Source organism: Nicotiana tabacum, chromosome 1, assembly GCF_000715075.1.
Source record: "Nicotiana tabacum cultivar K326 chromosome 1, ASM71507v2, whole genome shotgun sequence".
Lineage (NCBI taxonomy): Eukaryota > Viridiplantae > Streptophyta > Magnoliopsida > Solanales > Solanaceae > Nicotiana > Nicotiana tabacum.
Genome location: NC_134080.1, coordinates 19,790,453 through 19,805,905, shown reverse-complemented (window position 1 = coordinate 19,805,905; position 15,453 = coordinate 19,790,453). Strand labels below are relative to the sequence as shown.

Below are 15,453 nucleotides of genomic sequence, written 5' to 3'. Positions count from 1 at the left end.
AATTATATAGTATTTTTCTTGCAAGTTACCAATCTCTATTTGTTATAAAAAGTTAAAATTCATTGAGACCTTCAAGTTTATACTTGACTGATCCAAATTGAAAGCACTAATTTGTACGCGTTTGTACAATGTTTGGTTAAAGTAAAATAAAAAATTGCCTGAATTAATAAAGGACTATATTCGCTCCTTGTGACAAGACTACGTACCATCTCCAGCTTCCTTTGCAATCATTATGTCACTTGAATACTTCTTAAAATTAGGTTTTAATTTTAAATTCTTTATTTCAATTGAAGTTGAAATAAAGAACCAAGTAGTAAAAAACTATTGATTTCGAAATATATTTTAAGTTGAAGTTATTAAAAAAAATAGATTGCATATACTTGAGACACCTGAAGCTTAACACTAGGATAAAGATCCATTACACTTCGAATAATTGGAAGTTAAAATGAAGAAGAATTGTTAATTTGGACACTACATATACCCGAATGAAATTAAAATTCACAGCAAATTTAGTAGGCGTTTGGATATAAAAATTATAATTTTTTGAAAAAGTAATATTTGGAGTTAAGTTAAAAAATAACATCTGTAATTTGAAATTTTGTTTGAACATACATTTCACTTGAAAATTTTTTGCAGTTTTTTGTGTGGGAAAAAAAAAATCTGAAAATTTTGAAAAAGTGCTCAAGACCATTTTTTCATGTTTGAAAAACTCATTCTCAAAATTTTTAGAAACTTACAAAATTTCATGAACAAAAATATTTTTAGGAAAAAAAATTAATTTTTTTTATGAACAAACGGGGCCTTAGCTCCAGCTTGTGAGACTAATAACCTGAAAACTTTAATCATGATTCATGAACTTCTGGTTACCATCCCTTTTAATAACAGATTAGTCAGGCACAATTACTTTAATAACAGACCAGACATGCACAATTACCGTAACTGGCCATTAATGGGATTCATTAGAAACTAATTTCTTTAATTATCACTTCTTTTCTTGTCTACCACAAAGATGTTTTTAACCTTAATTCACGAGAAGTTAAATTGAGTATCAAATTTCATTTGATATCCTAAAGTCTATTAGTCCAATTATTCCTAATTTTTGTTGGATAAGCTCATAGGGCGATATACCCTCCTTATCACAGAGCTATTCATTTTCAAGTTTTAAATCGAAATCTTTGATTAAAAATAGAAAAATTACGATCATCCCACCATAATTTTTCATTCAACTTTATAATCGATTGCTAATGTAAAAATAAACTTATTTTTGAGACCTAATTTTCATCAAAAGTCAAGTTGGCGAATCTTTAATCAGATCAATTAATTCTCTTATAAAATGTATAGCTCATTTCATTGATGTTGATCCGTTTAAGTTAAAGAACCTATAAGTCGCGTTTTTGTATACGACTTATAAATCGTATTTTCGCCTTAAATTGCATTTGTTAAATACGACTTATACATCGCATTAATTAAATCTCACTTATATATCGCATTGCATTCAATGTGTACTATTTTGAAACAACAACAACAACAACAACAACAACGATCCAGTATAATCCCACAAGAATGTGTACCATTTTGAAAGTTGCTTTCATTTTGCGTTAATTACCCTATTCGTCCTTTGACGTCCATTGCGCTCTCTTTTCTCACTCTCCGTGTCATTTTTAAAAAAATAAAAATAAAAATCCTATGAATGTTATGAAACAATAAAAAAAGTAGAACATTGCAGAGAAAAATAGAGAGAGAAAATTCTTATTGATTTGGGATGAATTACAATGGAATAGAACCCTCTATTTATAGGGAAAGAGTGACTTAGCCACCAAGTAATAAACCCTAAGATCTCTCTAAAATATAGACATTCACCATAAATAAAATTCTATTTATAACACTCCCCCTTGAATGTCTATTCAACAGATAATGTGCCTCGTTAAAACCTTAACTAAAATAAAACCGAGTGGGAAAAAAATTCTAGAGAAGGGAAAAGAGTACACATATCTAACAATACACATTTTAGTTCCCTCGTTAAAAACCTTGCAAGGAAACCCAGTGAGACAAAATCTTATAAGAAAAAAAGAGTACAACGCGTATTTATCTCCCCCCGATGAGAGCATCAATTCACATTCTTGAGCCTTCGCATTCAAATCTTGTGCACTGGCTTCTTGAAAGTTGACGTCGGCAGAGATTTGATGAATAAATCACACATATTAACTCCAATGAATATGTTGCACCTTGAAAACTCTCGCTATCATATTATTATGCTTATAATTATAGCAAGATACAAATGTGCACAAATTGTACTTAGGATGGAGTACTTCATAACCAAGAATTTTATATGCTTTAAGTAATTTAAATTCTTCATGGATTGTCATATAAGTTAAGTCATACAAGTCATATATTAGACTTTAATTAGATGCATATTAAGTTTTCATCTCATGCTAGACAAATATGATATCGAAAACCGATTGCACATATTATTGACTTTATACTTTCAAGTGCTTGAACTACATGTCCAAAACTACATGTCTCTCATATGAAACCAATTCTATTCGAATTTTGTCTCTTCCATTTGGCCAATAATTTTGTGTCTGTATTCGACAGACTTAAGATCCTCATCTATACTTAGCGCTATGATAGATGTCGTCGACGAATATTTTATATCGGTTCCAATATTTTTTTCATAAAGGCATAACATAGAGATCTCTTCCTTCATATTTTCAGGTACCTGAACCTCTCCTGAGATTTTATGAAGTATTATATTATGTGATCTTCTAGATCACTTGCCTCCTTATTATGATCATTTTGATCATTTGCTCATCTTCTTTATCAAGAAGTTTATTTGAAATCGATTTGTCTATATTCTTTAAGCGTACCATAGACTTTGTCCTTCTAGGACTTAATATGAACATTTGCAATGAGAATACAGTTACTTTCGTTAGGTCAGTAAATGCGTCTGGCATGCTTTGCAATATATTGCAAATGAATTATCTTTTTATGAACTTCAAGTTCATATTATCTTATTCGGGGATCTAGATATACAAATGATGATTCATTCCACGTAACCTTTTCTCAACTGTTTATCATGTTTCCCTCTCATGTTAGAAAAGCTAAGTTTCGTCCTCAATTTTGGAAACTCGCCTTTGTGTGTTATGGTGTTAATTAAAATATACACCGTACATCAATAGTAGGATGGAATTATTTTGTTCCTGACCCTAAACCACTTGTGAGGGGAGAAAATATAACGTATATCAAACTGATATATATAACTTTGTTCTCATAAGCAATAATTTAGCTATTAAGTGGGGGTACTCAAGAAATCATTTCGCTAAACTAACTGTGATGTAAACCAACTTATCAAATTAAACTGTCTTGAATAGAAAATATGAAAATTATGCTCGAAATTAAATTATTGAGCAAGTTACCTCGCATAACACCATGTTGCGGGTTAATAATAATTGCATATGTAACCATCTCATAGATGCACCTTATGTGGTATACATGACAGGTGAATGAGCTCATGTTCACCTTTGATATTTCCAGCATTCACATGATTCGATCATGATTTTAGTTGGTTTATTAATTAATAAGAACAAGCAACATAAGAGAATTTATAAAGAACTTTCTAGTTATTTAATATTTACTCATGTGAATTCTCTATTATTTTTGCACATCACACTTAAATTGATATGGCTAAACCAATTATGCCAATTGGAGAAATTATCAATAATGATAAACTTCAGGTTTACACCATGACATGTGTAATTGTCAATAAACTCTAAGTTTATTATGATATGAGTTTTTATATCAATAAACATTCACTTTATTATGGTATTCTTTTATTTATGTAGTACAAACTGGAGAATAAAGCGAGTAACTTTTCACATACATATTACCCCGCTACAAGTTGTAGTAATAGAAGATATTAAATTTTTCCTTTATTTATAGTCTCAATATAACCATCCGCTTTCGCGAATACTTTAGAAACTCAATTAAGTTTCTTTGAGACTTACTACAACATAATATCTTAAGGTAATCAATTGTGTTTCTCCAAATAGTATAATTGGCTCTTGTAGCGTTCTTAATTAATTTTGTAGTACCATATATTCATCAACATCCATTTGGTGAATATTTCTTGTAAAGAGAAAGTTATATCATTATGGTTATAGTCAAAATTATATGCAAGATATGTTTCTTGCATTAATGTTATTCTTTAATAATCACATTACCAAAATATTTTGGTGTATAATAGGTACGTGATCAATGACCACTCATGCCATAATTGAGACATTATGTTCTTATTACATCTCAAACCTCCTCCTAGAGGTGAGTGCGGTATATTCACTACCACTAGCACATTTATATTCTTCCAAGAATGAATATGTATTCATAAATCACATGTTATCACATTCATATCATGAATAGACTATAATCATCTATATGTGCTTTATAAAATCTCATGTCAAATCGATGAGACATATTATTTTCACAGAGTGAAGGATTATTTTGAGAATCCTTATTGTTCTCATTATCATAATGATGACGATTATAATTTCGTCTATTGCCACGCCTACATCCATTGATACCTTCACGGTAATAATTTTATCTTCTTTCAAACTTATCACATATTGCTATCACATTCTCTTAAGGGAATGAGAATGAAGCAAATTCAATGGGACGAGTTTTCACTTCTTGTGCTCATGATCATACATGACTTTGATCATGGCAAGACATAGAAATTTTATCACTTCAGGTGGTTATAATTTCTTACTAACTCCATTAGAGTTATAATCAAAATTTATTTTCTTTGCTTGTATTTAAAATCAAATTATAGAATGTCAAGAATTTAAAAGAGAAAATAAAGTAAAATACTTACCTTACATCCAGAATTTAATTATGACGGAAGTTCATGGAACGATTGACAATCATTACGCTCAATCCCAAAGCTTCTACTCAATTGGTTAGAGTCTCGTGCTGATAACGTGTTATGAAACAATAAAAGAAGAAAAAGAACATTGCAGAGAAAAATAGAGAGAGAGAATTCTTATTGATTTGGGATGAATTACAATGGAATAGAACCCTCTATTTATATGAAAAGAGTGACTTAGCCACCAAGTAAAATCCCTACAATTTCTCTAAAATATAAACATTCATCATAAATAAAATTTTATTTATAACAGTGAAAGAATTCTCTAGTGTAACATAAACCTTGTCTTTGAATCATAATTTCAGGAGAAAGGAAAAAGAATTTTCCAAAGAATGAAAAATATGATTTCGTGGTAGCATGGACAATGATTTTTTTCAGCAAAATATCACATGGGAAGGAATAAGAGCTGATGATTGTGTTATGAAACCATTGGTTAGTCTAAGACAATGACCACTAAAATTTATGATGGAATGAATAAAATGATATGCTCTTAATAAAAGGTTTGAGTCCTAAAAAAATAAAAATAAAAAATAAAAAAATATTAGTAAGTGATTTTCTGGGTCTTACCTATATGAATTCGAATTAATCAATGCCTAAAAAACATTGGCTGATAAATATATAAAAAAATCTTAAAATTTATTATTTACTTTTTCAAGTCATATACATAAATTATATATTAATATATAATTTTATATATATAATAAATAAAGTATATATATATATATATATATTTTATCTTAACCGGTTATTTTAGTTTAAACGATTGGATGAACATTTGTTTAAGTTGATTTTTATATTATTTTTTTCATGGGATACCGTTGAGAAAGAAGAAAATAGAAGGAAAGGAAAGAGCCGTAAATGGGCGAACCATAGCCATTAATGGGTGAACCCATCGACAAAGGGCCCCACACGGTGCCTGGATACCCTGCTGGCAATCATGTGGAGCTTTCCTGAGCAAGTTTCTTGTACGACGCTCCTTACATAAAAATAATGGTCTTTCTCTACAACTTGCAACTTCTATAATCCCTGTTAATAATTAGTGTCTCAACACAGAGCCACATCGTTGGTTACGGTTCGGCTGAACGCAGTAATTTTGGTTTAAATCATGTATTTATTTTAATATTTTTTATAAAATATGTACAAATCATAAATTTAGAACACATTAACTTAAAAAAATTAAGGTCCCAAACTCATAAGTTTGAAATCCTGACTATGCTGTCTGATATACCATAAAAGCTTATATTTAAAAAATTAACTAAATTAAATTTTTTAAAAGTAGCAAAAGTTGTCTAGAATTTCTGGGTTTAACTATCTCGAAACGTCCGAATTAAAAAGTGTATTATAAAAATTAAGATAGAAAGAGTATATTTTACGATTATATTCTCGAAAGATAGATCTTCTCCTTATTTAGCGTAAAAGTTTCATCGTTTCCTTTAAGTCATTCTAAATGTTTTGTCTTTAGTGAAATTTAAAGATATTTGGGATTAGTTAAAAAATTATAGACGCAATCGATGTAGAGAAGAAAAAAGTAAAGGTATATACTAGCTCGCTCAGTGGTGAACATGCTTACCAAAATTAAGTTGTTCACGTTATATGTATTCATAAGTAAAACATAACTTTTTCTGTATTAGGAACAAACTTAGTGCATATTAACTTGCGCAAGTCATCATTAAAGATTATTTAGTTTGAAAAAAAAATTTAGTTTCAGAGTATCACCGATATGCAAAGAATAACAAGTTGCTATTTACTTGAAGGATGATGAAAACACAGTGTATGTATATAAATGGAGTATTGCTATTTGAGAGATGATAATTTGAAGTTAATTGTAGTTAGTTATTATTACCCTATAAGTAGATGATGCCTTTATGAAACCAATTAAGAGTTGTTGTTTCGGATCTACTTATATATATAAGAAGCTTGAGCCGAAGGTCTTCTGGAAATAGGCTATCTGCTCCTTTGGGATAGGGGTAAGGTCTGCATACATATTATCCTTTCCAGACCCCACTTATAAAATTTTATTGGATCGCCGTTGTTGTTATATATAGAAGAAGGAATAGCAAAATAAGTGTATACAGAAGAAGATTGATCATAAATGTAGCAACTAATTACTTATTATATTAAAATGTCAGGAACATAAAATGGCTAGAAAAAGGAAAAGAATAATAGAGGTTGGTGGAGGACAAAATTTGGTTCTCAATTAAAGGAGTAGGCGTGTGGGTAATGTATGACTGGGTATGTATCAATCTGAACTGTCCATTGGCTGTCATCCCCAAACCCCCTTACCCCACCTCATCCCTAAATATAACTAAAACCCTTCTTTTATTTATGTCCTCGTTTGTCCATAATTTTTATTTTCCTTTAAAAAAAAAATTTTAAAAAATATTTATCTATAAAATTGCAATATTTTTCAAGTGAAATGCACATCCAAACATAATATCAAATTTCAAATACCATTTCAACTTTCCAAATACTACTTTTTTTAAAAAAAAAATATTTTTATATCCAAACGCCTACTTATTACTCAACGGGGAACGGAATTTTGCAATAGGACATTTTAGACATTAAAAATGGTAAAAATAGCACATGCTAGCCAATTTTCGGACTGGTCATTTAAAAATAGCTAGCATTTGCAAAGTCATTGAAAAATAGCCACTATTTTGCTGTAACACGGAAAGTTTCAGCATAATATACTGGAGATCGGTGCACCTGTGTATGAACTTCCAGCATATTATGCTGGAACTCCAACACACAGAAAGTTCAGTATAATATACTGGAACTCTAGTATATTATATTGGAGTTCCAATATATTAGTTCCAGTATATTATACTAGAGTATTTTTCCGGATTTTGAACAGTGTTTTCGTTCAGATTTATCTTTACATGAAAAGTGGCTAAATTTCAATTACTTTTGAAACTGTGACTATTTTTAAATGACTACTTATAAATCTGGCTATTTTTGAATTTCGTGCTTAAAAATGTTAACCAATATGAAAATAGTAAATACAGTAAGTTGTTATATATCTAGGTTATCGGACAAAGCTGATGACAATGTCAAGGAAAACTTCATCACATTATATGGGCTACGTTCATATAATCATATTGTACATTGTGAATTATTACTTGTACCGAGCTATTATACATTTTTGTTACTAGTATCTTGCTTTCTAAGTCAATTTTTTTTATAGAGCCTTAATATTTCAACTTATGAAGAAAAAAACATAGTCATATCACTCACCAAGTGTTTGTGTCATTGATTAGTATTATATGCTGTATTTGTATGCTAACAAGTAGGTTTAGCTGAAACAATTCATAATGGTGCATTCCAGTTATAAATCAAACAAGGTACATACAATCTTTTTCACTTCCTCAAATCTAATTTATGACTTATATATAATCTAATTATTTATACAAAATTTATGCCATATTTTCTATGGTTTCTGTTAACGATACTGATATATTATATCTTTTTGTTTTATTTTTGTCTTCCTGAACCGATGATCTATCGGAAATAGCCTCTCTGTCCCATCGGGGTAGGGGTAAGGTCTGCGTACACACTAAAGTGGGATTTTACTGGATCGTTATTGTTGTTATGCCATATTTTCATTTTTGTAATTTCATTCCCCTGTGAAAGATTTTATTTATTTTTAGTTTTCTTATGTATATGACATGTATATATCTTATTATCTGTCATTGGCTCATTTCTATCTCTCACACACACATTACACGCAAAGACACGCATTCCTTTTCTTGATTACACTCTTTCCCCTCAATCCATGCATTGCTCATGTGCACCCTAATAATTATAACAATTTATTACTATTAGTATTAGCAATTTGGACCGACATAAAACTTTCAGCTCACCCCCTCTAAAATCCAAGCTAGCACCACCATTCCTTTTCTTTTCTCTCTCACCTATGACCAAGAAAACTGTACCCCATAAAAAGTAAATTGAACCGTTGGTACTATTGGCTTTACTATTATTATTATTATTATTATTATTATTATTATTATTATTATTATTATTATTATTATTATTATTATTATTATTATTATTATTATTATTATTATAAAAACCACTAGTACTACTACTATACTTTCTCTTTCTGTCTTTCTCTCTTAGCTGCTTTCTTTGTTTCTTGCTTTCTTGCTCTCTTTCTGCTCATTTTTTCTTTGCTCTCTATCTTATAATGTAACTGCACAAAAAAAAGGGAACATTTTTTTCTCATAATACACTTTGAAAGTATTGATCTTTACTTACTTTGAACCAAATGGCTTCTTGTACTCAGTCTTTCCAAATCACACTTGTGTGCATTTTCTGGTTTATGGGGTTATGTTTTGCTGGAGATCCATTTAAGTTTTTTAACTTTGAAGTTTCCTACATTGAAGCTTCTCCACTTGGTGTGCCCCAACAGGTTTGTTTTTTCAGATCTCTTATTTTTTACATACATTTGTTGCTTCCTAGGTAGCAGGACAAATGTTAATGTTTTGCATAGTGTTTCTTGAAAATTGGTTTCAGATCTATGGGGTATGTGATGTCAAAGTTTCCAACTTTGTGTTTAGAGTTCAGTAATGCCTAGAGTTTGAGTTTATTGAGCTATGTTTACCTAATCTTTTTTCAGGTTATTGCTATAAATGGAAAATTTCCCGGACCAACTATGAATGTGACTACAAATGACAATGTTGTTGTTAATGTAAAGAACAAATTAGATGAAGAACTTCTTCTGCATTGGTAAGTTTAATTTTTCCCGCTGAGTACACTCTTTTGAATGTTAATGGTTATTTGGGGTTATAATTTTGTTGTAATTTATACAGGTCTGGTGTTCAACAGAAGAAGACAACATGGCAGGATGGGTTACCAGGAACAAACTGTCCTATCCCTTCAAGATGGAATTGGACTTACCAATTTCAGGTCAAGGACCAAATTGGAAGTTTCTTTTACTTCCCTTCACTCCATTTTCAAAGAGCATCAGGTGGTTTTGGTGGAATTACAATTAACAACAGGGATGAAATTCCAATCCCTTTTGATTTTCCATATGATGATATCACTATTATGATTGGTGATTGGTACACCAGAAATCACACGGTTAGTGTTTACGCGATGAGTTTATCGTGTAAAGCTTTTGTTGAAGTTAAAAGTATTTGTATAGTTTTAGTGTGTAATGTGTACTTTTTGCTTCTTGTTGATCGATGTAGGCTTTGAGGAACACGCTTCTTGCTGGGAAAGATTTGGGGAAGCCAGATGGTGTTTTAATTAATGGAAAAGGTCCTTATAGATACAATGATACTATTGTGCCTGATGGCATTGACTATGAAACTATCACTGTCCACCCAGGTAAAGCTACATTGTGCTAGAATGTGACTACTAGTTAAAGAGGAGTAAGATTTATGTTGTCTTCAAAGTAATTCGTGTTATTTGTTACATGGATTTTATCTGCTCTGACAAAAACTTCCCTCTGTGACATTTTCGCCATAAAACTTCCTCTAGACACTTTAGAGTTTCATTTCACCTTCTTGCAAGTGCTTATGCTTTCGTGTTTCAGTAGTGTAGAGAAGGAAAATGAATTAAATGATTCCGCGAAATAATGCATCTGTATGTAGAAATTAATTGATTATCTGGGACCAGTGGTGGAGCTAAAGGTAAGAAAGGAGGTTCAATTGAATCCTCTTCGTCCAAGAACTATACTGTGCAAGTAGGGCAAAAACAAATTTATACACACACATATTTGTGTGTGTGTAAATATATATATTTCCTTGTCATAAGAGAAGCTTCTAGGTATAACATTTTTGCATCTTTTCTATCACCTTGTTAGAATTCCTGACTTTGCCTCTATCTAGAAATGTAAGTCTTCATTTGTGCTCCTACTTAGTCTTGTTAATTATCTATAGTGTGATACGCTTCTCTTCTTTGTTGTTTTGTAATACTAATATTATGATTCTGCAGGCAAAACCTACCGGATTCGTGTAAGCAATGTAGGAATATCAACTAGCTTGAACTTCAGAATTCAAGATCATAACTTACTTTTGGCAGAAGCAGAGGGATCATACACTGTGCAGCAAAACTATACTAGCTTAGACATACATGTTGGACAATCATACTCCTTTTTGGTAACCATGAATCAGAACGCAAGTTCTGATTACTATATTGTTGCAAGTGCCAGATTTGTGAACCAATCACAATGGCAAAGAGTCACTGGTGTAGGCATTTTGAAATACACAAACTCAAAAGGAAAGGCACATGGTCCTCTTCCCGAACCACCTCAAGATGAATTCGACAAAACTTACTCTATGAACCAGGCTAGATCTATCAGGTTTGTTTGTCTCCCCAAATGCACTTATCAACTAGTATCAGGAAGTTTTAAGTAATTGGTGTTATGGTGTATGCTATGCAGGTGGAATGTAACTGCAAGCGGAGCTCGCCCAAATCCCCAAGGCTCTTTCAGATATGGCTCAATTAATGTAACAGAGATATATGTGATCCAAAATAAGCCGCCAACGATGGTAGATGGAAAAAGAAGAACAACACTTAATGGGATTTCGTTTGTTAATCCTAAAACACCAATCAGACTTGCTGACAAGTACAAATTGAAGGGTGTATATAAGCTAGACTTCCCTACGGCACCACTAACAGGACCTCCTAAGATGGAAACCTCTGTTATAAATGGTACCTACAGGGGATTTATGGAAGTAATATTACAGAACAATGATACCAAAGTGCATACATACCACATGAGTGGATATGCCTTTTTTGTGGTTGGGTATGATCTGGCCTCCTCTCAGTGTTCATTGTATTCAAACCTGAAACTGGAAAACTTATTTCTCTAAACTTGACTTTTCATTAATACCAACTTGCAGGATGGATTATGGTGTGTGGTCAAATAGTAGTAGGGGCACTTACAACAAATGGGATGGAATAGCTCGAACCACAACACAGGTAATCATTGCTATATCTTGCAAATTTCTGTGAATTCTTTATAAGTTAGTACAGGCTTACAATTCTTCTTGGTGCCAAGAAAATAGTGAGTAGTCTATTAGACAGGTGAAATAAGGTTGATTTAGGTATATGAAGTATGTTATAAAAAAGAAAAGGTATAGCATGTCGTTAAGACTATAATCATTGCTGTGGCATGTTGAATTATGGATGCATGCCTTGGCCAAACTCACGATATTTTTGTTGCCATCTCAATGAACACTGCTTACAGCCCGATGAGTTCAACTCTTTTCTTGCTTGTATATGCCAGTGATAAGACGACCACTTTGTAATTTGTTTGCATTACACTATAAGATATGCTATAGCATGTTGAATTAGTATTGCTCCACATTAGGAGGAGCCGAGGAGGTAATGCCATTTAAATGGCATATAACCTTAAGGGACATGAATATACTAGTATCACTGCTTGTTATTTTGGAAATTTTGTGCTTAGCTGCAGTTCCTTATATCATCTCATGTTCTCAAAGACTCCATATCATGACAATTCTCTTATCTTTCGTATGCTGCTCAGGTTTTCCCTGGAGCATGGACAGCAATCTTGGTCTCCCTTGACAATGTCGGAATTTGGAACCTGAGAACAGAAAACCTCGACTCCTGGTTTCTAGGCCAAGAAACATACATCAGGGTTGTTAATCCAGAGCCCTCTAACAAGACTGAGATGCCAATGCCAGACAATGCACTCTTCTGTGGTCAACTTAGCAAACTGCAAAAGTAAATAAACAACTATCTTCACCAACGCGTTTTATTAAGCATAATAATATAACTCGGAATACCTATCTAACATGGTTCATTTACTCCTCAGGCCTCAAGATATATCATCTGCAACATCCATTAGAGGCAACGGGTCGAAATTCATTTTCACGATGCTGCTGCTGGTATCTGCAATCTTTTCTGTGTTCCATTAGGGAACTTTTTCACTGATGCTTGATGTTGGTTTAAAATTCGGGAGCCCGGCTTTTCCTAGTGAGGATATTGTGTTTGTAGGAGTCTAGTTGTAGTTATGTTGATAAAGGCCATTATTAATTGTTTTAACCTGTAATTTCCATTTATTTTCCGGTTGTGTCAATTGCTGCTCCCCCGGATGGTTGTTTAATTTATTGAAATTTCATACATTCTTTTAAAATTGCCTATAATATATGTAATGGCTACTATTCATTAATTTTACTACATTTCACTGTCCCTTTGAGTCTTCCCACTTTGTTCATTGTACTGCATAAAATTTTTATCCACTTAAACTTTGATCATCTTACACACCCCTGATAATAGAAAATCTGTGTGCTATTACTGTAAGGACTCGTTTGGTACGAGGGATAATTAATTTCGGAATTAACTTTGAGATGAGTTTATCCCATATCTGGTTTTGATAAAATTGTGGTATACCTGAGATTAGTTATCGCGGGATTGTAGTGTTATTTTTATCCCTATAGGAGGGTGAAACAGCTAAACCCGGAATAATTAATTCTGGATAACTTGTTTCCAACAAAACGACCCCTAAAGCTTTTAGCAAGCTTTTTGCAGTTCTATGTCCTTATTCATGCACTAAATGCATCTGTTTTAGCCTTCTAAAGTATAAAACAGTTATATTGATTCTAAACTGGGTACAAACTCGAAGGCTGCATTTTGAATAATTTCAAACTCAAATTTTGGATTGAGTCAAAATGTTGACGTTTACCATTTACTAACTCAAAATGAAGACAAAACATTAGCTAAATTACTTTAGAAAAAGCAAGAAACAGGAGAAAAAAAAGTACCAGCCAAATAATTCACAAATTTTGAGAATAGTTGGAATATTTTATAGGCTAGCATATGCTTCTCTGGCAGAAAAGAACACTGTACTCTCTAAAAAAAGTGGAAATTCTGGAAAGGATATAAAGGGTCCGATATTCCGAATATTCGATTGCAAAGTACCAGCCTGGACTTATATGCCAAATTCAATTATCCTTGATTCTTTACAGATTAGCAAAATAGATAATGGTAGCATGTTTGATTTGACCGTGGTTCTAAAATTAGTTAAATTAGTTTATTTTGAAAAATATTTTTTTCAAAATACTTTTCAAAAAAGTACTTTTGGTGACAAGCAATTTATATTTGGCTAATCAATTTGAAAAAAAACTTTTGAATAGTAATTAGTGTGGCCTAGATTTTCAAAAATACTTTTAAGTGTATTTTTTCCGAAAGCAATTTTAGGAATCTACTTATTCCTCTTCTCAAAACCGTCTTCTACTTAAAAGTAACTTGTTTTTCCTTCTAAAAACTTGACCAAATACCTCCACCCGGGAAAAAAAAATACTTAGGCCAAAAAGAAACACGATCAACCAGACAATGAATCTCCTTTCGTGTTATTTTTACCCTATGGTTGAGGTGTACTATTTACTTACGACTACTATTTTTATTTTTATTTTTTTATAGTATATTTATTTACGACAAAGGTTTGGATAAAAAGAGTTAGCCCTTGCAGTTTAAAGAATACTTAAGAAATTCTAATCTAAGATTCGTATAAAATTGGGAGAGAGCATAAAATGATAAACATAAGAGCTACTCCATTAATGTTCATAATTAATCATTAATTAGAGTCATTACTAAAAGAGGTAACGGCATAAAATTGACTTTTATGTCTTTCCTAAATGCAGTATAGCCTTAAATTTTTATTTCCTCCACAACCACTGCCCACAGGCCACAGCCTTAATGTGTTCAAGTTTAGCCCCAAACAAGAAAACAAAGAAAAGAAAATTGTTCTTTGTCTAATCGAAGACAAACTTCGGGCCAAAACCATCACATGAATTCACGTGAAGCGTCTAGATTGTCATAACTCATAAATGATGCCACACCTTTTTTTTTTTACCACCACTAACTCCTTTAAATAAATAAACTAGATTTTGAAGCACAAAAGGGTTTTCAACTAGAAAGTAACAAAATCGTGTTCAATTTTTTTTCCAGAGTCGTCATCTGATATTGGTTTTGATATGCCAGATCACCGTTTTAAAAAAAAAATATTTTCTTTTAAAACACTTTAAACTCCAAAACTAAGTCTGCACCACAGATTCAAGTAAGGGGGTTTATTTGACTCGGGGAGAAGGTGCTAGGCACTCCCCAAGTCCCGTGAAAATCACGATTGTGTACATGATCAAGTTGGCTTTTAAAATATTCAAATTGAGGTAAAATCACAGAAAAGGAAAATAAACATAAAAGAGGCTCGAGGTCGTCCCACCTAAATGAAAGAAAATTAAAAGAAGGAAAATTAAAGTTCTAAATTATCCTACGCTACTTCTTCTACGATGTTCGCCACAGCCTCCATTTACATGTACGACGGGGTATTCCCCGGAATAAAATATATACAAATCCTTCGGATATTCCCCGGATAAATTTAACTAAGGGAACGACCTCTCGCCTCAAAATTAAACAAATCAAAGTCCTAGAGTTTGCCTGCCCCAGTGATAACGGCCTAAACATGATTCTAGTGGGTAAGTGATAAAATAAGTAAAGTAAAACTAAAAAGAACAATTCAGCACATGCTTCTTCTTTTAATTTCTAATTATGAAGAAAGGCGA

The 15,453-nt window shown here is 32.0% G+C and overlaps 1 protein-coding gene across 1 annotated transcript; it reads left to right on the top strand.

Moving 5' to 3' along the window:
• The first annotated feature begins 8,752 nt into the window (after positions 1–8,752).
• On the top strand, positions 8,753–13,072 carry LOC107805343 (monocopper oxidase-like protein SKU5). The gene is made up of 9 exons (XM_016629375.2): positions 8,753–9,329; positions 9,537–9,646; positions 9,730–10,000; positions 10,111–10,249; positions 10,859–11,225; positions 11,307–11,672; positions 11,770–11,848; positions 12,417–12,616; positions 12,708–13,072. The coding sequence occupies exons 1-9, from the start codon at positions 9,186–9,188 to the stop codon at positions 12,808–12,810; spliced, it is 1,779 nt and encodes a 592-aa protein (XP_016484861.1). The 5' UTR covers positions 8,753–9,185; the 3' UTR covers positions 12,811–13,072.
• Positions 13,073–15,453: the final 2,381 nt, after the last annotated feature.

Bases quoted from the DNA above. Each gene is read 5' to 3' on its own strand.
- LOC107805343 (XM_016629375.2), top strand. From the start codon at position 9,186: ATGGCTTCTTGTACTCAGTCTTTCCAAATCACACTTGTGTGCATTTTC. The intron at 10,250-10,858 runs GTAAAGCTACAT...ATGATTCTGCAG, and splicing joins AACTATCACTGTCCACCCAG to GCAAAACCTACCGGATTCGT. The intron at 12,617-12,707 runs GTAAATAAACAA...TTTACTCCTCAG, and splicing joins CAACTTAGCAAACTGCAAAA to GCCTCAAGATATATCATCTG.